This window comes from Sus scrofa, chromosome 15, assembly GCF_054392235.1.
Source record: "Sus scrofa isolate SSC_HxYL_T2T_F1_AM1 chromosome 15, Sscrofa_HxYL_maternal_Yorkshire_Landrace_v2.0, whole genome shotgun sequence".
Lineage (NCBI taxonomy): Eukaryota > Metazoa > Chordata > Mammalia > Artiodactyla > Suidae > Sus > Sus scrofa.
In genome coordinates, this window is record NC_139397.1 from 85377092 (window position 1) to 85400731 (window position 23640).

General features: G+C 36.4%; 1 protein-coding gene across 13 annotated transcripts in view; it reads right to left on the reverse strand.

Annotated features, from left to right (window-relative positions):
- Positions 1-1180: 1180 nt before the first annotated feature.
- The window catches only part of GRB14 (growth factor receptor bound protein 14), a 127400-nt gene continuing 104940 nt past the window's right edge, over positions 1181-23640 (reverse strand). For 3 of the 13 annotated variants that reach the window (XM_021075426.2, XM_084999265.1, XM_013984198.3), the window contains 9 exons: positions 22831-22968; positions 18201-18311; positions 17914-18009; positions 11047-11127; positions 5545-5661; positions 5381-5453; positions 5152-5239; positions 2594-2687; positions 1181-1385 (listed from right to left, as the gene is read on the reverse strand). In XM_021075426.2, the coding sequence (XP_020931085.1) occupies positions 1239-1385; positions 2594-2687; positions 5152-5239; positions 5381-5453; positions 5545-5661; positions 11047-11127; positions 17914-18009; positions 18201-18311; positions 22831-22968 (945 nt within the window). In that variant the 3' untranslated portion in view covers positions 1181-1238. Of the gene's footprint in view, positions 1386-2593; positions 2688-2931; positions 3071-5151; positions 5240-5380; positions 5454-5544; positions 5765-11046; positions 11128-17836; positions 18063-18149; positions 18312-22830; positions 22969-23640 lie in introns of those variants that run through there. The other 10 variants (XR_014829466.1, XR_014829467.1, XM_021075428.2 and 7 more) reach the window with 7 other exon arrangements.

A 23640-nucleotide genomic window follows, 5' to 3' on the forward strand; every position in this document is an offset into this window, starting at 1 on the left:
TTTGGCTTCCATACTTATGTTGCCAAGAAACTGAAAAGGAATAGGCAAAGAGAATAGCATGGATTTACCTATCTTAATAGATTTTGCATCTGTGATTTTAATAGATTTGATCAGGTTAATGATTTAGATGGATAAGGATCTAAAGAACCTTCTGAAAGTTACAGCATGGGATAAATGTGAAATATTAAGGTGAAAACGTTACACTATCATAGATTACATGCCATGAGAAAGCATATGCAAATTATATAAATCCCCTATGATTTGGGATCATTTTCTTAAAAACAAGTAGATAGTTTCAGTTAATCCTAAATGAGTGAGGAGTTCCCGTCATGGCGCAGCAGAGACGAATCTGACTAGGAACCAGGAGGAAACAGGTTCGATCCCTAGCCTTACTCAGTGGGTTAAGGATCTGGCATTGCTGTGAGCTGTAGTGTAGGCTGCAAATGCAGCTCGGAACTGGCATTGCTGTGGCTGTGGTGTAGGCCACCAGCTACAGCTCTGATTCAACCCCTAGCCCGAGAACCTCCATTATGCCTTGGGTACAGCCCTAAAAACCAAACAAAGAAACAAACAAAAAATCTTAAATGAATGAAAAAAAGTGCAATGGATAATGTGCCACTAATAACTATAATACCAGTGTAAATAGTATAATAACTTAATATGTAATAAAATCACCCTGAAAATACATTTCAAAATAATTTTAAGCTGCTATTTCAAAATATGGTTTGATTTTAAAGTTAAAATAAACAGAAATTATATAATTCAAGATAGTTTTTAATATTATTAACAGGTTGTGGGTAGCTTCTTTCAATTTTATCAAACTTTTTGAGTTACAAAAACAGTAGTGTCACTGAAATTCAGTCCATAAATTATTCATTCTGAATCCCCAATATTTTTTTCATATTTTGTGACTGAGAATTCTAATGCTACCAGATAGTAAATAAGGACAGAAAGATGTTCAAAATATGCATATTTGAAGAAAATATTACGGTAGTGTAAAATCACACAAGAACACAGCAGATCATTTTTTTTTCTGAGGTTTAATTTTAACTAATGAATTTTTAAATGATGAAAGTAATATTAATCCAAATCTTATTTGTAATATGCAAACTATTTTTTGTAACTTTTGGTGAAACAGATTCTTTTTACCACGGCAATGCTTTCACCCTTATTCATGGTCTTTTTTTTTTTCTTGAGTCCTTTTTATTCAACAGTTTAACAAGTCACTTCTGGTTTGGCTAAAGTGCAATCCTAGCACAATAATGTTTCAGCTTGCAAGGAAGAACTCCCTTATTGAGTTGATAGAACTCCACCAGCTGGATTAGATCTGTAAATCTCGTGTGGCCATCATCCAAGGTGTGAAACATTTCACCATCATCTTCCACCTGCAATAGGAAAAACAACAAACTGGTAAGAAGGGCAAAATACCCAGAAAGACAAGCATAACCTACTGCATATTGCATCTCTAAATGCCAAAATTGACATATTTATAATACTAAAGGACAGTGGAAAGAATGTTATGGCATGTCCACTTCTTTTTTGTAACTTTACCTGCATTTAAAAGAAATATCATCTGATCCTAAGGTAAACAGTTTGGCTCTACTTTCTCTACCTCTAATTCTCTTAACGCTCTGTAGTTGTAACAGAATGACTCCTCTAAATCAATACACCATACACTGAGAAATCTTCTCTATTCAGTGTACCACCTACAGAAATTAATTTCTATTTCTACTTGTCTACCTAAAGCCTCGCTTGTATATTAAATACAAATATCATCGTAATTTGTATCAGAAAACTGATCTGGAGAAATCAAACATTATGTTAATGGAATGACAGTTTTTTTTTTTTTTTTTTCAGTGAGATCTTCTGGCATTAAACAAGTCATACTTGCCAGGGACTTTGCTCACATAATCAGTGAAGTAGGCAAGGTATTTCATATGGACTTTGGATAATTCCAAAAAGAGGTCATTCAAAAAAAGAAAACACTTGCAACTTAGCAGTGTCAGGTAACACTTTCCTGAAAGTATACTGAATCTCTGTTCCACACTATCTGTTCCAATATACAGACCATATGCATACATACATGTACCGCCCCCACACATACAAGTTGTAGAAGCAACCAAAAAATCCCAAAGCAAGTTGTGCCTAGAAGCAGAATTACAGAAAATTTTAAAATGTGCTCAGAATAGCTTAAATGATCTCCAGTCCCATAGTACTATAATGATCAAAAACAAAACTCAAAAAAAAAAATGGGGGGGACAAGAGAGAAGTGGCTTTAAAATAATGGTTTTTAAAGAATCGCTAGTAGAATTTAGGAGCAAGAATCTCTAGTAGCCTTTTAACAAAAGGTGGCATGGGGTCTATATAATTTTATCAAATCATATTTCATGGGAAAAGGAAAATTTGATTTTTATAATTCTTGTATTTCTTATGTTAATTCAGACTCATAAAACCATTTCTGCCAAACTTAACTCTAGTCAAAGCATAATTTTCCAAGTTATATTTAATAAAAGAACCAAAGAAAACTAGTTTCCAAAAGCATATGCACTAAGATCATCTCTAATATATGAACATAAAGTCACAAATTACTTACTGGTATAATTTGAAAGTGCTTTATTTTTTGTCCATGACTCATTGACAGTACGAAAGTTTTAGGGTTACTCTGACTATCCCGTACCAAGAAAACTCTAAAGAGAAAGAAGCAATTTCAATATGTTGCTACATTTGCTCATGGGTTTCATAGAAATATAGCCTGTACCAAATCCAGGTATTGTATTAAAAAATGTAGCCAGAATCTTCCTTTACTGTATATTAAATGATGGGATTATCCAACATGGTATATATAATACAATCTTATTATAAAACTATCATCAGAGCTAATTTAATTTTAATAGGATAAATATACATCTGTTTGTCAGGTTGTCTGCTCACAGTAATTGATATAATGCTGTGTTGGCATCAATATTAGCGCTTGTCCTTTTTCTACTGGGAAACTGGGTATCCACATGTAACTGTGTCACAGAGAATGAAGCATCAGCATATTGTTTTAACTTCTGGGTCATGTCAAGCCCTGAAAAGAAAATTATTTAGAAAGAACTAATTTTTTTTTTTTTTTTTTTGGTCTTTTTGCTATTTCTTTGGGCCGCTCCCGCAGCATATGGAGATTCCCAGGCTAGGGGTCGAATCAGAGCTGTAGCCACTGGCCTACGCCAGAGCCACAGCAACACGGGATCCAAGCCACATCTGTGACCTACACCACAGCTCACGGCAACGCCGGATCGTTAACCCACTGAGCAAGGGCAGGGACCAAACCCGCAACCTCATGGTTCCTAGTTGGATTCGTTAACCACTGCGCCACGACGGGAACTCCAGAAAGAACTAATTTTTAACGCCCTCTTCAACATCGGATCCTTTCTTTTGATTCTGGTTGCTACTATTACATACACAACAGAAAGTGAGAAATGAACATATTCTAAAAAAATCAATCCTGAAGTCATTTATTAAATGTTTGGGCAAAATTGCTTAAGTAAAAGAAACACCCAAACAACATGTACTTTAACCTTGAAGAATGAAGCAGAAAAGCCTCTATAACAGGCTAGAAAAACACGACATGGCCTAACGGCCTGAGAGAAAAATGCTTCCAGGCATGGAGTCTTATTTACTGGCAATTCAGTGCAAAAACAGCTTTGTGTTAATTGTTGGCAAATAGACTGTGCAAACAGTCCCCACTGGTGATCCCAACACCAATCACACTGTGCCTGAGCAAAGAGACAGCCAAATTTGAGCCATCACAGATGTCTGATGAGATTATCCATTTCATTTGAGCTGTGTGAGATTCCGACACTACATCTCTGGGAGATGGACAAAAGGGAGCTTCCCTGGTAAATCAGGCTGTAATTCTCTTCCCACTCCCAAGTAGATCACCACTACCACCTAGTGGATTACCTGGCATCATCACATCTTTCCAGAGGAATACCAAAAAAAAAAAAATGTTTTTAATTAAAAAATTGAAAAATAAAGATACTGTCATTCTTTATGCACTTATTTCATTTAATTAAAAAAACTGGGCTCACAAATAAGGGAAATTATATATAATCCTCCAAAACATTTGACAATTCTTTGTGATTTATTTCCTTTCTTGATCTTAGCAGATTGTAATTCTGCTGATTGTTCTGATTTATATCTAAAAAGATGGTGTTCCATGTAGAGAAGTATATTGCAATGTTTTCTTATATAGAGTCTACTTAAAGGCTGACTTGCTATTAATAATCTTCCATGTGAAGATTCATTTTTATCCAAATGCCAGTATTAAATCACCTTGAAATCTTGTTATCATCTTAAGCCAACCCTTGAAGATATAAGACCCCATCACCACTTGCTTAAATTGATGCTGGTTTTATTTATCATCCAATTTTCAATGCAACCTTCTTAATCTGTATTATATTTGGGAAGAGAATTTAGCTAGTATTATGGGAAGTATCTGAAATACTGAACAATTTGAGGAAAAGAAAATTCTTTAGAACATACATCTTGCATAACATTTTCTACTTCTCCTGTATCTTCTGTGGTATCCCACTAAAAGATAACACGAGAAGAGTCAAAAGTACTATTTTCACAGGTTTATATTACTTTAAACTGTTAAAACTTAGAGAAAGGAAAATAGGGATGTGAACAGAAAGAAACAATAAAGCAGTTCTAAATACATAAGAAAACAGCTTTCTACTTTTAACACACCCTGCGTCAAACTTAAAAAAAATGTATAACATGTAAGACGGTGTCATGATATAAACCATACTTTACAAGCAAATTAATTATATGTTCAAATCAAAATGCTGACACCCCAGAACAAATTCCATCCCCCACCCCCGCCCATCAATTGAATTTGAGATACAGAGAATGGATAATATTAGTGATCACTGGTTGGGGCAGAGTATCCTTTTCAGTTATCTGCCCCTTTATGCACAAATACTAAGCATATACTGCATAACAGGAACTGTACAGGGATTGCTAGGATTCAACAGCAAAAATCCTTACAGAACAAAGTCACTTCAATTTTAATAAGCCAAAGTCAAAACCCTGTGTGTGTATTGAAGAAGTCATTACTGATTACAGGAGGGATCAAAAATCACTGGTATTCAAAACTAAACTTACCCATCCACTAGACCTTGCTGAATAATCAATCGCTGAGCTTCATCTCTAGAAATTTTGTGGTGAAACCATGGTTGAGACCGGTGAATAGCTGAAGAAATAAAGAAATACAAAGATTTGTTTCAAATGATCACAGTTTAATTACACATACTTTCCACCCTAACCTCTCAGTGATTCATCTAAATGCACATCTCTCCACCTCTTTCATCACAGTGAATATGCACAGACATACCCATGTTGGTGGCAGAGCTCTGTGAAGAGGCAGTGGGGCTACCATGAGTGCCCAGGCGTAAACATCCTTTTTTCTGTGCAAGGAAGCAGGAAACAAATTTCAACTTTTGGGGTGAGACAAATTCACATCATAAATATTTTGAAGAACATGAAGCTAATTTTTACCCTCCAAGCTAGTCCTTCTTCAACTGCAACTGAAAGGGCCTCAGTGGGATTTTCTATAACTCTGCTTTTCTGGCCTGAGAAGTCCATTGCTACCAGGGAATTCTCTGATATACTTCTCTGGGGGAAAAAACACATTTTTACCTTGAAAAGATCTTTGAAGTTACCTTTCAGTGCTTTGCTGGAAATACGTTTCCATTTTAGGATGTGGTTCCAAAGGTGGCTAGCAGGAAATTAAAAAGTTAACAATACATATTCAAGAGAAAATAGTGCTATATTTTGGCTAAATAAGTTACACAGTTATTTATAAAGGTCACTGAATTAAATGTTGAACAAAGAGAACAAAAGCCTTCTTTCTCCTAAAACAACCCCATCTTTTCATATTCTTTATTTAAACACAAAAATGATTTAGAAGGGAATAACCCTTCATGTGGCTAAAATATTTATTGCTTCCAAACTCATCTCTCCATTATGTTTTGATTCGTCAGTTATCACTTAGATGTGAAATCTATAGTTATAAAACAGCTATGTATTAAGATGCAAAATCCACTAACACTATAACAGATTGACTTAACATCACTTTTTTAGAAAGAGTACTCATACTTTATAACTAATGAAATACAATATGTACTCTTTAAATACACATACACATCACATCAACTTTCCTCTTATTTAGAAAATGAAATTTAGTGAAATAATTCAGATACCTCCATAATATTAAAATTACTATGATTTAATATGTATTTTTTTCATCTTGTAGGCACAAACATGGCAAAATGAGAGCTGCAAAAATAAGTCTGAATGAAAAAAGAACTGATATAAAAGGAAGACATCCTAAAACAAACGCAATTTCAAACAAGTAATGAAGTTGTCTTTTTGCCAATTACTTTTTTATTCACAATCTCTGAAGGTGAAAATAAAACATCCCAAACATGGAACCTTATTTTTATTTTCTCTTTGTTAGGGCTCTACTTGTATGCATCCCAAGTCATGCATCCTAAAAACAACAACTGTCAAAATCTCCAGTCAAGGAGTTCCCATTGTGGCACAGTGGAAACGAATCCAACTAGGAACCATGAGATTGCGGGTTCAATCCCTGGCCTTGCTCAGTGGCATTGCCATGAGCTGTGGGGTAGATCGAAGACACCCCTTGGATCCTGAGTTGCTGTCTATGGCTGGCGTAGGTCGGCAGCTGTAGCTCTGATTTGACCCCTACCCTGGGAACCTCCATAGGCTGAGTACAGCCCTAAAAAGCAAAAAAAAAAAAAAAAAAAAAAAAAAAATCTCCAGTCAAAAGTGTCACTCAGTTTATAATTTATAATAATTAAAACTCTTCAGGAGTTCCCACTGTGGCTCAGTGGTAATGAACCCAACTAGTATCCATTAAGATGTGGGTTAGATTCCTGGGCTCACTCAGTGCATTAAGGATCTGTCATTGCCGCAAGCTGTGGTGTAGGCTGCAGGCAAGGCTTAGATTCCGCATTGCTGTGGTTGTGGTGTAGGCCAGCATCTAGAGCTCTGATTTGAATCCTGGACTAGGAACTTCCATATGCCACAGGTTTGGTCCCCCCCAAACCAAAAATAATAAATAAATAGATAAATAAAAAACTCCAGGAAAAAAAATCCCCAAACAGCATAGACATTGTTTAATAATTATTCCCTGCTTTTCATTAATAGAAGAGCAACATAACCTCATGGTAAAGGATGAGGCAAGGTACACATGGAGACATATGGCTTGAGAGCATTTTCTCTCTCTCCATGTATTCGGCCATACCCAGCTTGCTAACAAACTCTGGTCAAACCTGATCCACAAACAAAAATGGAGGAGGGATTGGAATCATTTATCACTGCATTACACATCCCACTTTATTAGCATTTGTTATTTCCTCTTGAAACCTTGCTGTAGTGGTTCACAATCTTATTATGGTTCATCTTTATTTCTGGAGATCCAGTGTGCAATCTTTCATTTGTTACAGGAGCCTTTATAACTGACAGCTGCTCTTTCCAGACAGATGCTGTCTCTGTAATCTCTATTTGCTGTCACACCTTACTTTGCCCTTCTCACCCCGTGATCTTCTGTGCTGGGCTGTGGACCAGTCGGATATACTTTTGCTTTGCCGACATTAATGAAAAGCTTCCACCTGCCCAAAGCACAGAGTAACTAATCTCAATCATAATGATAGCTTTATCCTTATAATATCTCTGCCTTCACATGCCAAGATGGGCTCTGTAATTGCCAAGTCCTGATAACATAAAAATACTGTTAGGAAAGGAAAAATAAATATAATCGGTTGTTCTTATTCCTTTTTCCTTTTCCCCCCCTATAATGCAAGCTGAAATGTAAAACAAGAGCCCATTGTCCCCTAATTACTTGACCTAAAGTAGGGAGTCTATGATACAAATAAGTATTTTCATTTGCTGCATTAGCTACACTAGGAGAAAACACAGGAATATAGCAAATGTTTTCTACTGAATGGCAGGTGGTGGATGAAAAATTAATAGTTTACCTTTGGTGGACAAAGAAATGGAAGTGAAGCAAAATCTGACTTGAACCAAAAGGTCATTTTCAGCTCAATTTCTTTCACATAGGAAAGCAATGTTGATAGCATTCAGAAACAATGTATATCTCAAATATTTGCTGCTTTTATTCTAGCTTTTTCTTCTGGTGAAATAAACAGGGTAAGCCCAAAAAAAGTGTGCATGATTTTAATGGCATGCCTCTCTTTTTAAGGCAGAAAAGAGACATAGGTATACCCTGGATTATCTAGACCACTCCTTGAAATCAGATCCAAACACTTTTAGTGAGGCTGGGACACGAAATGGTTTTCAGGCCGCTTAGCTAATTAGCAACTAGTAGCTACACATTCCCTGTCACCTTATTTCAAAGACCAACATAAATGCGCAGCACAGTCCTTAGTGAGAGGGCACAGAATTTCCTCAGATATTGGGTTTTTTGTGTGTGTGCATTTTTTTGTGTTTTTAGAGCCGTACCTGTGGCATGTGGAGGTTCCCAGGCTAGGCGTCCATTCGGAGCTGTTGCTGCCGGCCTATGCCAGAGCCACAGCAATGCCAGATCCGAGCCGCTGCTCACAGCAACATCAGACCCCTAACCCACTGAGCGAGGACAGGGATCGAACCCACAATCTCATGGTTCCCAGTTGGATTTGCTTCCACTGTACCACGATGGGAACTCCAGATACTGTTTTCTCATCAGCTTCATTCAGAGCCAAAGGACATCAGAGATGTAATCAATTATAGAGATCATGCAAATACTCCCCTTATTTTATACTGCAGGAAGCCAGTGACCAAGATCATATAAACAGCTTATGGTAAAAATGGTAACAGACCCCATCTAAGGTTCTTTTATATACCATGGAATGGGAGGTACAGGGAAGAAAATGCAGTTCGGAATGTCTAGTTCACGGTCAACTGTAAGAAATAAGAACTTGACTTGTTTTTCCCATCCCTTCACTACAGCCAGGTCATATTAACAGATGCTCCTTTAAATGAATCTTTTGTTTGCCCTAAAAAGGGCCAAATATATTTGGCTTCTTGAAATATCTGCTGATGATTCTCATTTCAAGGCTGATAGGGTGGCTATTATATGCTATATACTGTGATGTTGTTCATTATGATACGATAATTTTTTTTCTTATTTCCCTTCTCAAAATGAATCCCTGGACTAGAAGACAAAATTATTCTTTTAAAACTATAAACTATGCTAAAGTTTTCTATGTTGCTCCCTGAACATGGTGCCCCAGTGAAAAACAGCGGAGGCCAGGAGGGCCACTGGCATCCAGGATATAGGTCACTGATTCTTTCAAAATAATCTAGAAAATTATCATGGGATTCTGCATAACACCAAAGTAAACACAAATACCTCCTCAACCACTTAGTTTCTTTCCTTCATGAAATTTTAGAAGAGTACAATGTAACTCTCCATGCTATTCTCTCTGACCATGTCAACTGCCATACAGGACCGGACCTTGCTACATAGTACAAACCTTGTGTCCTTCAATCACTATTTACAGCCAAATTCACTCAAGCAGTTTGTCTTTTCCTATACAAGGTGCTGACCAAATAAAGCTACATTAACCAAACTGTGACAGACATAATGATAAACAGTAGGATCACTTCCTGTGGAAAGAGGCAAGGAAAATACCATACTTGTACACTAATGACAGTGATGAGACTAGAAAATACTTACTTTATAACATTTTTTCTATGACTAAGGGGACATTAAACAATAATCAGCTGCTACTAACATGCTCATTCTAATAACTTTGGACTTGAAAAGAAATTTAGAAGACTTTAGGAAATGATTAAGATAATAAAATTCATTATTCATATGTATGTATATATATATATGAATTAAAAGGGTAACTGACAAATTGTAAAAATACTCACCTTAAAGCTATTGCTTTTATAAAAATTCATTACATTCCTTAGTGTCTTATTTTAGGGCAAAAAAAGTAATATGATACAAAGATGAAAAGTTACTCTTCCATAATTTAAAGCAACATATCTACAGAATTGGAGTTCTTTTTCATACTAGTCTATCAGATTTCACAATCAATATTATTTCATGCCTCATTCCTAGAACTGAGTTTTCATCTCCTATGTTACATGTGGGGAAATGCACCTTCCTTGGTCACAGCCATGAAGCGCATATTTTTAACCTAAGTGGAATTGTGGCACGTTACCTGATTTGTAACACAGGCACATATGTCTGAATTTTTAATATACTCCATATTAAGGGGCACAAGCAAAAATAGCAGTATATAAACTTTAAGTTCAGAAATAAATTTCTTGTGTTAATCCACAGGAAATTAAAATTAGGCCCCAAAGAAGGAAAAAGATTTATCTGTGTATAAATATTCAAATGGCATTTGGTATAAATCTGAGAAATGATAAGAGTCTTAATGTAATGTACAACCTATATTTTGGCTTGCAGCTTTTGGGTTTCCTGGAAAGCAGTATGCTTTTCAAGGAACTGGAACTTTAAAAATTTTATTGTTAGAAAGTCGAATGCAAAAGAGCTCACATGGGTATAGGACAGCATTAAAAATTCCAAAACGTTGGTATCTCTATACAAGGCTATGATAATCCCAGAATTAATATTTAAATAAATAATCCCACAATCAAATCAATAATTAAGAAAGATCTACAATCTCAAGTAAAATGTTCTATAAATTATCTTAAGAGCTAATCCTCAAACGTTGTAATGACACAATTATTTTAAATATAAATTTACCTTTAACATAACACATTATTTAATTGAATATTTCATGTATATGCTATTGTGATTTTATCATATAGGTTGCAATCATATAAAGTATAAAAACAAATAGTTCAATATAACATGATAATAGGGTGGTGCTGAAAAGTTACTTTACTTGACCAAAAGGAAAGAAGAGAAATGTATTGTACATTTATAATGTAAGGTTGCAAGTTAAGGTAATGTAATAATAAAACAAAATTTAAGTTCAAAAACTTGGTCCTTACCATGGGTGATATACTCTGGGAACTGCAGCCACTTCTACCTTGATATGGATGCATGTAATTCTGGTACAGCTGCATGCCATACTGCAGAATAAATAAAGATTCATTCTCACCATTTAACTACATAGATAGCTTATGAAGATCAATACTTCCATTAATTATACATCATCAATATACAAAATAAAAATTAGTCTTCTTTAAAACAAATAAGTATAGCAATAAAAACTTTGAAAGATAAACTTTTAGTGCCCTAAATAGTACAGTTTAAAAGACAGAGTTTTCTTTTATTTATTTCAAAAAATTTTTATTATAGTTGATTTACTATGTTCTGTCAATTTCTGCCGTACAGCAAAGTGACCCAGTTATACATATACATACATTCTTTTTCTCATAGTATCCTCCATCATGTTCTACCACAAGTGATAGTATACAAGTTCCCTGTGCTATGCAGCAGGATCTCATTGCTTATCCACTCCAAATGCAATAGTTTGCATCTACTAACCCCAAACTCCCAGCCCCTCCCTCTCCCTCCCCTTTGGCAACCACAAGTCTGTTCTCTATGTCTAATGTGTTTGTTTCTTTTCTGTAGATAGGTTCATTTGTGCCGTATATTAGATTCCAGATAATAATAAAAGACAGTGTTTTCTATTTGGACTCGCACCTAAGATCTAGTGTACAGCATAGTGTATATCCATAAAGATCTGGAACTGGGAGTTCCCATTGTGGCTCAGCAGAAATGAATCTGACTAGCATCCATGAGGATGCAGGTTCGATCCCTGGACTTAGCTCAGTGGGTTAAAGATCCAGCGTTGCTATGAGCTGTGGTGTAGGTCGCAGACGTGGCTCAGATCCTTCATCGCTGTGACTGTGGTGTAGGCCAGCAGCTACAGCTCTGATTCAACCCCTGGCCTGGGAACCTCCATATGCCTTGGGTGTGGCCCTAAAAAGACAAAAAAGATCTGGAACTGACATTCCTACTCATTATTCTTAGTGTCAACAGCACCAAGACAATTTGGAATGATACATCACTTAGCGATAAGAAAGCTTACTTGGCGGAGTTCCTGTTATGGCTCAGCAGTAACAAACCCGACCATATCCATGAGGATGCAGGTTCGATCCCTGGCCCTGCTCAGTGGGTTAAGGATCCAGCATAGCTGTGGCTGTGATGTAGACTGGCAGCTGCAGCTCTGATTTGACCCCTAGCCTGGGAACTTCCATATGCCGCAAGTGCAGCCCTAAGAAGACAGAAAAAAAAAAAAATTCACTTGGGAAGGGTGCCTGGCTTTATGGTACAAAAGCTCTGAGACTCTAGCACATAACCTTAGCAAAACTGGGTAAAATTTACTATAACTCTTCAACGACTGATTGATGAATCACATAGTCTTTTATGATCCATAAACTGGATCCTATTTTAAAGATTCTTGTCACTCAATCACCCTCTGGTAACAATACTCTTGGGGCATTGTTTAATTTTTGGTTTTAAATTCAGAGAAATCAAAATTTGGCTTTAAATTCAGGGGAATCAGGCTGATTTCAGACAAAGTGTCACAGAATACAATGTAAAGAGCAGTAGGTAAGAACTATAGTATCTTTACTTTCAGGAGAACTGTACTGATGGGCTACAGTTAGAAAGTGGGTCTAGATAATAACTGGATTATTAGTTTGAGAAACATTAAGAATGCCAACTTCTGTGGCCAAATTTATTTTTCAGGAACCCTCATCTGAAACTGGAAGATAATCCCTAGATTTAAGTCACTTTGTTAGAAAGAAAGAAAGAAAAAAAGAAAGAAAGAAAGAAAAAGGGAGGGGGGAGGGTTGGAGGAAGAGGGGAAGGAGGGAAGGAAGGAAGGAAGGAAGGAAGAAAGGAAAAAAAAAAAAAGCAAGCAAGCAAGCAAAGAAATGATAGGCTTCTTTTTTCTCCACTACGCTCTATTATTCTCTACATTTCACAGAGCTATAATGAACTTAAAAGTAGGTCCTATAAAAAAGAGACTGAAGACACCATGGAAACCAATCTTACCCTTAGGATGAATTCCATTTAAACATTCCAACAGAGCTGTTTCTCTACTAAAAACCATTTTCTTAAAAGCAATTCCAGCAAAGTGGATATATTTGGTAATTAGGCAGAAAATCAGAGGGGGGCGAGGGGAGTCACTGTTTTCAAGATTTTGCTTTTAACATGAATACAAACCCAGTCATTAAAGATTCTCTGTGTTGACTTCTTTATCCAATTATTTCCCAACTTCTAAAAATTATTTTTTAATTTAAGGTTTGATTGACATTAATAGGCCCTAATGAAATCTATTTTAAATCAACTCCGAGCTTACAATAACTTTAAAAAGAAGACAGAGGAGTTTAATTCCTAGTCAAATTCATTTTGGAGAGCATACAATAGCCTCCAACCAACACTTTCACAAGGTACATGCTGCTTGAACACCTTTTATTTACCTGCAGTGAAAAGCCTGCTACCTACTAATAAGACTGTTTTCTTCAAAGATGTATTGTCCCTGGTACCTGTGGTGTTAGGTAGTTGCTTCTGTGCTGCTGGAAGTCTTTAGCAGGCAGTTAACTCTGGCCAAGGGGTAGGGCATGGGTCACCTTAACATTTCCCTGTCCTATGGAGGGGCAGATAAGGGACCAAAGAGTGTTAGAGAGAAGCTAGCAGAGTTGTAATTGAAGGGAAGGGGAAAAGACAACATGTAACTAGGAGACTGAACATGGGTAAATCTTCCCTTTTCTAAGTCTCTGACTTTCTATGATTCTGTCTGTAACTGGAATTTCTCCAGAGAGAATGGGAGTATCTCTGATGCTACATGAAGAGTTAATACGTGTCTCAGACAAAGAAAGGAAAAAAAAATAAGAGGCCAATCTAGGGGGAGGCTATATCTAATAAATAGTATATAATGAAAACAAGAAGGGCATTTGTTTTCCAACCAACACAGTCTAGTCTTTCCCTGCTCTTTGCTACTAGGTACAATGATAAACTCTGTAGATAACACAATAGACAACCAAAGGAGATGATCAAAAGATACCTCTATCACGAGGTGAACCTAGGTGCACCAGCCTAGGGGATTGAACAGGTATCCCACTGACAACAAGCTGCCAGTCCTCTATTAGCAAGCCTCAAATGTGCCTATGCTGGCAGGCCCAGGAACTGTTGGTGGTTTCTCATTGGCTCCAGGATAAAGGATCTGATGCTGGCCTTCCTCTCCAGCCTCATCTGGGAAAGCTTTGCCATAAGTGAAACAAACAAGGAACATAGATGTGGGAGCAGAATAACAGTCCCTATATATATGTTCATGTCCTAATCCCTGGAACCCTGAACATAGGCTACCTGGCAAAAAGGGGAGATAAGGCTGAAGATACAATTAAGAGTGCTATTCAGCTAACTTTGAAATGACTTTGAGTGACTAGCTTTGATTTCCTGGTAGATCCAATGCAATCACAGTGGTCCTTATGTAGAGTGAGAAGAGAGTACCCCAAAAATGGCAACATGGAAAGGACTTGGCTGGATATTACCAGCTTTAAAGATGAAGGAATGTGCTATGAGCAGCCTCTAAAGGCTGGAAAAGGCTCGAAAATGGATTCCCCTCAAAGTTGCCAAAGGAGAATGAGGCCCTGTTGGGACCTTGCTTTTAGGCCAATGAGACCCATTTCAGACATGTAGAATAATAAATTTGTGTTTTAAGTCACCACGCTGATGGTAATGTGTTACATACAGCAGCTATAGAAAACTAATACAACAGAGCATCTTTAAACTTGGCATCTGTGACTTAAAAGAGGCTTTGAGAAGAGTCAGACAAGAGAAAAAAGGGGGGAAGGGGACAATCTTCCAAAAACTGAGTATTCTGGATATGGAAAGAACAAAGAAAGTTTTAGTATATTCCATAGTTTCTTAGACGCACATTTGTTTTCAAACTTTAACATCTGTAAATGTGTATTATAGTCTATGGCATCTTGTATTCACTGTGAACCAAGTGACTTGCCATTGCCTGAAGTTAATGTGATCAATAAATCATTGGCATCAAACCTTACCAAAGGGATGCCAGTGGCTAGAAAGACAACCCCAAAGACCGTAATGGAGTACTCATCTGAGGGGCGCTACCTCCCCAAAGCTCTTGAAGGCACAGAGCTCAACAATCTGTAGAAAGTATGAGTATCCATGACTCTGAGATGAAAATGATTTGGAAAAGTCAGATTTAGACATGAAGAAGTTTCAAGAATACCTCAACTAATTTATTTCATACACACACACACACACACACACACACACCATGATACATATACCTGTGTATATACACAAAATTGATAACATCAACTAAAAAGAAAATCAGGGCTATACGCCTAAATAAATCTATTTAAGTTAAATTAAAAACTTTAAGTGATAGGAAACCTCATATCACAAGTTTATTGGCATAATTCTTTTCTTTCTAGTTACACAAAAAATAATGGAGCATCCCCACAATATCAATGTCATGTTAGAGTCACTGAAAGACTGATTAAAGGAAGTGGGTTTACCACCTGCTTCCCTGTTGAGTGTCTGAATTTCAGCCCAAGTTAGAAGGGAGAAATACTTAGCTAACAAGGTTGGAAAGACTCTCCTCTACCAGCCTAGCCTGATTTCCAGAGCTTGGCTGGAAGGGGAGAGAAAATCAGAGACCTCAAGGTATTTTCTCTACCATAACTGTGATGCAATAAAGTCTTCCAAAGATTTCCAGCTTCTTTATCTGCAGAAGGACTTTTTTTCACCTTGTTTGTTTTACATTTTATACAATGAGGGCAACACAGAAGTGACTACTTACTATGAGGGTTTGAAAGAATCTAGATCTAGACTTCTAAGATTTGTTGAAACCAAAATCTTGACAGTCATTTTAATAGTAGACTATTTGAGAAACAAACCAACCTCTAATAAATAGGCAGCTATAGCGACTTTCTGTCATAATAGCAAAAGGAAGAAAATTTCACAGTTAATCCAAAAACTTCTTTTAAAGTACTTTTTAAAAACCTTCTTCCTACCACTTCACACCCACTAGGATACTTTTTTTTTTTTTTAAATGGAAAATAAGTGTTGGTGAGGATATGGAGAAATTGGAATTCTTATACCTTGTTGGTGGGAATATAAAATGGTTTAGCCTCTGTGGAAAATATTTTGGCAATTCATCAAAAAGTTAAACACAGAATTACATGACCAGCAATTCCATTTTTAGGTATATATTAAAAAAACTGAAAACTGTTTCTCAAACAAATACATATACAGACGTTCATAGCAGCAGTATTCACAACAGTAAAAAGGCAGAAACAATCTGAATACCCGTCAATAGATAAATGGATAAACAAACGGTTTATTTAACATACACATATATACAATGGAATAGTATTCAGCCACAAAAAGGAATTAAGTACTGATATACACTACAATGTGGATGTCATTGTGCTAACTGAAAGAAACCAGAAGCAAAAGGTCACATATTGTGTGATTCCATTTCTATGAAACATCCAAATTGGTAAATCCATAGACACATAACATGGATCAGTGGTTGCCAGGGGCTGGGAGTAATTGCTTAATGGGTACGGAGTTTCCTTTTGTGGTGAAGAAAATGTTTGGAGCAAGATAGAGGTGGTAGTGGTACAACATTTTGAATGTACACCATGCCTCTGAATTGTTCACATTAAAAATACTTAAACTGGAGTTCCTATTGTGGTGGGGTAGGAACCCGACTAGTATCCATAAGAATGCACATTTGATCCCTGGCCTAGCTCGGTGGGTTAAGAATCCAGTAGTGTGGCAAGCTGCAGCATAGGTCACAGACACGGCTGGGATCTGGCATTGCTATGGCTGTGGCGTAGGGTGGCAGCTGCAGCTTCAGTTTGACCCCTAGCCTGGAAACTTCCATATGCTAAAGGTGCAGCTCTAAAAAAAAAAAAAAAATTAATAAATAAAAACTTAATTTGATTAAATTTGTTATGTGAATTTCACCTCAATTAAAAAAAAATTAAATGAACAGAAAATAAAAGTTTCTTCCAAGCCTGGTATGACAACAAATAATTCTGATCCTGATTATTCTGCCCTTCTTAAAAAGAAATGGATGATAAGTTTTAAAACTATACATTTAAAATTGTGCTAAATTTGCTAGCATACAAGTTTTGAATACAAATGTTTTCCATACTTTCTGGAAGAAATCAGTTCTGTGTCCCTCTTCCCTACCTACCTTTAGAACATTCTTAGTCCTTGTCAAAATTCCTACCAATACGTTTTGCTTATGGAAATTGTGATTTTTACACAGAACAAAGGTAAATGTTTTAATAATACAGCTATATTAAAACATATAAAGTAATTTGCATTAAACTAGGAAGCAATTTACATAATGCTTAGATGAAATATAAAACAACTGCACTAAACATATCCAGGTGGGCATATTTTAAAATACACTTCACATTGGATGGATGGCAAGGTTTTGGCAATGCCCGTAGCATGCAGAAGTTCCTGGGCCAGGGATAGAACCCGAGCCACAGCCATGACAACAATGGCAATGTTTTTAAATGCAAAGTCACAGACAGCAGAAATTTCCATCAGTTATCCTGGCTACATATGTAATACTTCTACAAAAAATAAAAATCAGAACATTTCTAAAAATGGAATACTCCACATACACAAGATAAATGTATTAGGTTATTCCACTCCACTCTGCAAGTATTTATCCTTTAGATAAAAAATAAAATACACACATTTGGTGGTGGTTATTTTTCTTCCTTCTCACACATATCCACATGGATTCACAGTAAGTTTTCTGAGTTTTGAAATACAGCTATTATGAAACTTTGATGGTCCTCCTAGCATTTAATAGAAATTCACGCCTGCAGCGAGATTACCTTAAGCAATCTAATCGCGGTCACCCAGCACGTCCTACTCTGCTCTTCTTCTGCACAGAGCATTTTCAGGTCTCGGGGCCCTCCCGCTTTGTTAGGCTAGAAGGCCACAGCACATTGTTTATCGTTAATGCATATCTTGAAGGTAACACCTGTTGAAATAAAAGCCACTAAAATTCTCCTATATATAAGAGAAAGCTGTCTCTTTTTAAAATAAATTAAAAGAAACTCAAGCTTACCTAAAAGGCTGAGGCTTGCTTTATTCATCTATCAAAATATTAAGCCTGTACCTTAAAGCAGAATCCATAGTTAGTCGGTGCTCCGTGTTTTTTTTTGCCTGCCAGTGATACATAAATATCACTATTGCCAAATTCGCTGAAAAACTGCAAATGCCGTGGTTCCTTAAAAAAATACACGTGTGTGTTGAAATGGATTCATATTTTGACACTACCTTTTCTATTTCTATTACATTACATAATTTATACCTTGGCAAAAATTATTCCAAACAATGTCACAGAAACAAAAGGAAAGGAAAATCAAGTCACTATATCCTTAAATGACCAGAAACTGAATACGAAATTATTCAATTTGAGAAGTGGCAATTTGTTTATAGTTTAACTTCCATTATACCAAAAAAAAAAAAAAAAAAAAAAAAAAGTGTCTTCCCATTTCAAAAGTGCTTGCTTTAACCACCATTTCAAGGAATCTAAGGGAGAGAAGTTAGCAAAGATGGCTTTTGAAAATGTTTTCCTTGTCTGGGTTTCAAGTAATGTTAGTTCCACAAAGGGAAAAAGGCCAGTTTGAGCTTCTGCAGTAGTTTAAAAAAAGAAGAAAAAGAAGCAGGCAACGATTCTCGCTTCATTCAGAAATGACCATCCCTCACATCCGTGTGCTGCCTTATACAAGCAATGAAACAGGCAGCATGATTACCTTCCTTTACAAAAGGAAGGAAGCCTGTACAGATGAATTCAGAGAAATTAGCTGGCAGTGCAATGTGTCTGATTTTCAAGGCAAAGTGGAATCATGAAGGGCTATTTCTTTCCCAGAAAGCCATGAGATTTAGAGCTGGTCATGGGAAATCACTGGGTCATATTATTCTGTGATAGGTTAATAACTTGGAGAAATGCTTAATTCTGGGCTGGAATGTATAATCAAAACTGACCAAAATGCACTTGTTCTTTAAAACCTTGCTGACCAGTAGTGTGGTCCCAGAGTTGCAGTATGAGCATCACCTGGGAGCTTATTAGAAATGCAAAATCTCAGGGCCCACCAAAGACCCGTTCATTCAAAATCAAAGTCTGCATTTTAACAAGAACCCAAAACTGAAATTTGAGAAACAGTGCTCTTAAAAAAAAGAAAGAAAGAAAGAAAGAAAGAAAGAAAGAAAGAAAGAAAAGACAAAGCAGAATATTCAGTAATTTTAGTAATCTGTTCAAATCCAATTCCAAAAATATTTCAGTTACTGGCCATTAGGCTGGCTATTCTATAAGTGATGACTAGTAAAGCAAGACTTTCTGTGTATGCAACTGTTTCTCTGTGTGTCACTATTCTTTAGACACTTTGATCTAATGATAGTTTCCAACTCCATGGCAGAAAAAAGGCATGAAAAGAAAACTGTTAAAAGAGACCCAGCCTAGGGTTCTTGGGAAAAGGGAGGAGGAGGGAGAAAGGTACTGCTGTTGGCATGGCCCTTAAAACTTTATTCTCTGATAGAAACTGATTTGCTAGGAAAAAAAGTTTGATTTCTCTAAAGATGGAATAAAACCATCCCTGTTCAGTGATAATGTAGAAGTCAACGTAGCTAAGTCATTCCAGTGTGAGGAAAAGTCAGCTCTAGAAACACTGGAAGGCCACAAGAGACATGAGGAGTTTCTTCTCTTGAATGATTTTTGTTCCATTACTGCACACACTAAGATTTCAGGCTGAGTTGGTGTGGTTAGCAAAAGCTAAGCGTATACACATGTGTATCAGTGGGGTGTTAGAAAACTGGGTACTTAGATAGCCTAAATATTTAGAAAGTAAAACAAATCAAGACCTTTCTCATAGAAAAAGGGCAGGAAGAGGTCACTTTGCCAGGCAGAAATGTCATATTAGGCATTAGATAACCTACATAATTTGTATCAAGGTCATAATCCTTGAGGTTGTCTAATATCTCAAATTTCTTTTTTGAGGGATAAACATAAAGTCATTTTCATGTATAGACTATGAGCTCATCAAGCACAGGGTAGAAAGACTTATGTATGATGCACAGCAAAGTCAGACACCATGTTGAGGAACTAAGGTACAGTCTGGGAATAGAGGTTTGATGCTTATAATGTTGTCTAGCCAAGCAGGGACTATTGAATGGCTTCAGTAGATGGAATAAGAGCTGTCTTGTTAAATAATGAGTGAGAAAGGAAAGGAGGTGAAGGGTGAGTTAAAAAGAAAATGGGCCATGGATTTTCAGGAGAAATCTGTTAAATAAAGAATTGAGAATTTAGAAATTAAGGAGATATTGTCATATCTCCCAGTGAAGAATCACTGGGAAGACACTGAAAGAAACATGATTACTGGATTTAGAAGCCATTTTTCTCTGATGTTAAAAGTAAAAAGATGACCCAGCACATATTTATTCAAAAAACATCGTATGTTATTTCATACATTAAGAACACTGGGAAAAGAGAAACTTCATTACAAAGGTTAAGAAAAAGCCTAAAACCTTAATCTCAAAAATGGGTGATTATTCATCCTAACACTATCTGTGATATAAAAATTTGAAAACTTTTTAAAGTTTTAAATCCTCAAGAAAAATTAGTTAAATGTATCCGCATGATAGAATACTAGTAGTTAAAATATATATACTTAAAAATAAAAGATTTCTGTAAAGGAACGGATTACTAAATAAGAAAAGCCCTATTCTATGATATATTCCACTACTTAAGCCTTAACGACACACACACACTTGCACGTATGTATGCACACATGTGTGAACAGTAACAAAGGAAAACCATATGAGGAAGGGGAAGAAAGTATGCGAGAATAGTAAGGAAAAATATGGAAATTATCATTCCTTTGCAACTCTGTTAGGACCACTAGGCCTGCCCCAAATGGCTAGTCTCCATCATTAGCTGTGTCCTGGGCATTTCCATTTGGATACTTCATCATTAGCACAATGTATCTAGAACTAAGATCATTATCTTTCTTCTAAGACAGTGACTTTCTACCAAATCTCCTATCCATTCCTGTTTATTCTATCATTTTCTATTTCTTTATTTTCTTTATTTCTTTCTCTAAGATCATTAAATACCTCCTCTTCTTTCATATCAATCAGTCAACCAAACCTAACCATGTGACATTTGATCTTGCGCTGCATCCCTTTCCTCTTCCTCCACTGCATATCCTAGGTTAGATCTCATGGCCTCCATCCTGGATTACTGAAATGATCATCTAATAGCATCTGTGTCTTGAACCAATCAATCAATCAGTCAGTCAATCTCTCCCCCTCCCTACTTCCACCTTCCTGGTTTCCCTTGCCCCCTTCCCCTCTCCATTTCTCTGTCTCTCTATTTGATTTTTTTGTTCCCTATGGCCACACTAATCTTCTTACAACTTGATCATTATACTCTTTTCTTCAAAATTATATCTGTCCATGTCCTAACCTGAAGAAATTGTGAATGTAACTTTTTTGAAAAAGGGGTCTTTGCACATGTAATTAAGTTAAGGATCTAGAGATGAGAGCTAGATTAGATCATCCAAGTAGTCTCTAAATCCATGACAACTGTCCTTATCAGAGACACACAGAGAAAGGAGAGGCTGTGAGAAGACAGAGGCAGGGACTGGAGTCAAGCAGCCACAAACAAAGGGACACCTGGAGCCATGACTAGCCAGGGCAGAAAACCCTACTACAAATTTAAAGAAACAAATATTGAGAATGAGAAATAAATAATGAATATTTTCAGCAAAAAAGAAAAATGTGAACTTGCAGACTGAATGTGTATGTTGATAATCAAACAAGGTTTAGCAGAATATATCTGAACATACCTAGAAATATGGCCAGAAAACTACTAAACACCAATGAGGGTTTTCAAATACCAATGATTTTCAAAATTTGAGAAAGAGCTGGAGAAAAATGACATATTACCCATAAAGAAGCAACAATGTTATCACTGACAAAACAGATGCATGAAAACAGAATTAAACTCTCATGAAAATTCTTAAAAGTAGTTTTACTTGAAAGATATCGATGCACTGCATAAAATGTCAACACTTATAAAACAGGTATATGGCACAGTCGGCAACAACTAGGCTACAGACAGTGCTGAGCGCTATGGGAATTATATGCATAAGTGATTATGCATGTGTGCATGAAAATCTGCACAAACGCATTTAGGTAACCGTGTACACAGGTATACATACACAAGCACACAAACACATACATGCACCCCCGATCGTACCATGATAACTTCCTCTAGGAATTTACAATATAGGTAAGAAGACAAAACTAACACACTCAAAGGAATTAATAAGCAATTACGGACTCAGCCTAGTGTTACCAAGTGCATCAACATTAACAGACATTCAGAAGTGGGCAAGATCAGTGGTATGACCTGCGGTGAAAAAAAATACTGTAAACTACGTTGGGCTTCAAAACCTCAGTCTGGGTAAGGAGAAAGGGGGTAAATTCTGAGTCAGGAATAAATGGGCAAGGAATGTGGATCTGAAACAAGCTCATCCAGATCCCATCAGAGGATGTATATTGAAACTAGTGGGACATAAAACTGAATAATTAGTTTTTAAATAGACTATGGCGAATGTTTGGAAGCTAAAAAATTTACCAAATGTTAACATCATGTAATGAAGTAATGAATAAAACAAAGTAAAAGTCACTTTAACTTACAACTTCTGTTTAATTCAAAACACATCATTGATTTTCTAATTTACCTTAGATGTCCCTTTAGTAGAAAAATATAAACCAGATCTTCTTAAAAGGAAGTATATCTTTTTCCAGGACTTCTTTCCCTGTTCTTTTGCATGTAAGAAGCCATGGATTTCAGGATATGTGCTTGAACTCAGAAACATCTGGAAGAAAAATTAGATACTCTCATACAGTTCCTGAACCAATGACAGTGTACCTTTATATTTCAAATAGAAATGTGCAAAGTCAAACGGCAATATCGCTTATATATCATTACAGAAATAACATATATAGAACAGAAAATAAACAGTCTTGTGAAAACCTGAGGAAAGTTCCAAATGAAAATATGATCACAACACATACATTCTAAGTGATCAGTCTAACACCAAAACTATAGGCTATTAGAATGTCCACTTGAAAAGCTGAACTTCATCTACAGAGTTAAGTCTTATTTTCATCCCTTTCTATGATTTTCCTTGAGATGACAGATTGATCTATCCACCTCAACTTCATTATAGTAGAGGTAAGATGACGATTCTGACTTCCATTATTCAATTATTAAAGAAACTGAGCCAAGTTCACCTCTGTGATAAAGGTAAAGAAAACAATCTCTTCTTTGTCCTCTATGGTTCTCAGTTGTGGGTGAGTCTGGCAGTTTGTGTTTTCCAAAGAGAACTGCAACAGTATCTCTCATTCCACCTGATCTTCTGCAAATGTGATTCTGCCACTAAAACAAGAGGTGGCTCCTCTATCCCCTGGAATCTGGGCAAGGCCTGTGACTGCTCTGACCAATAACAGGATATAATGATAGCAACAGCTGCTGGTTCTAACTGTAG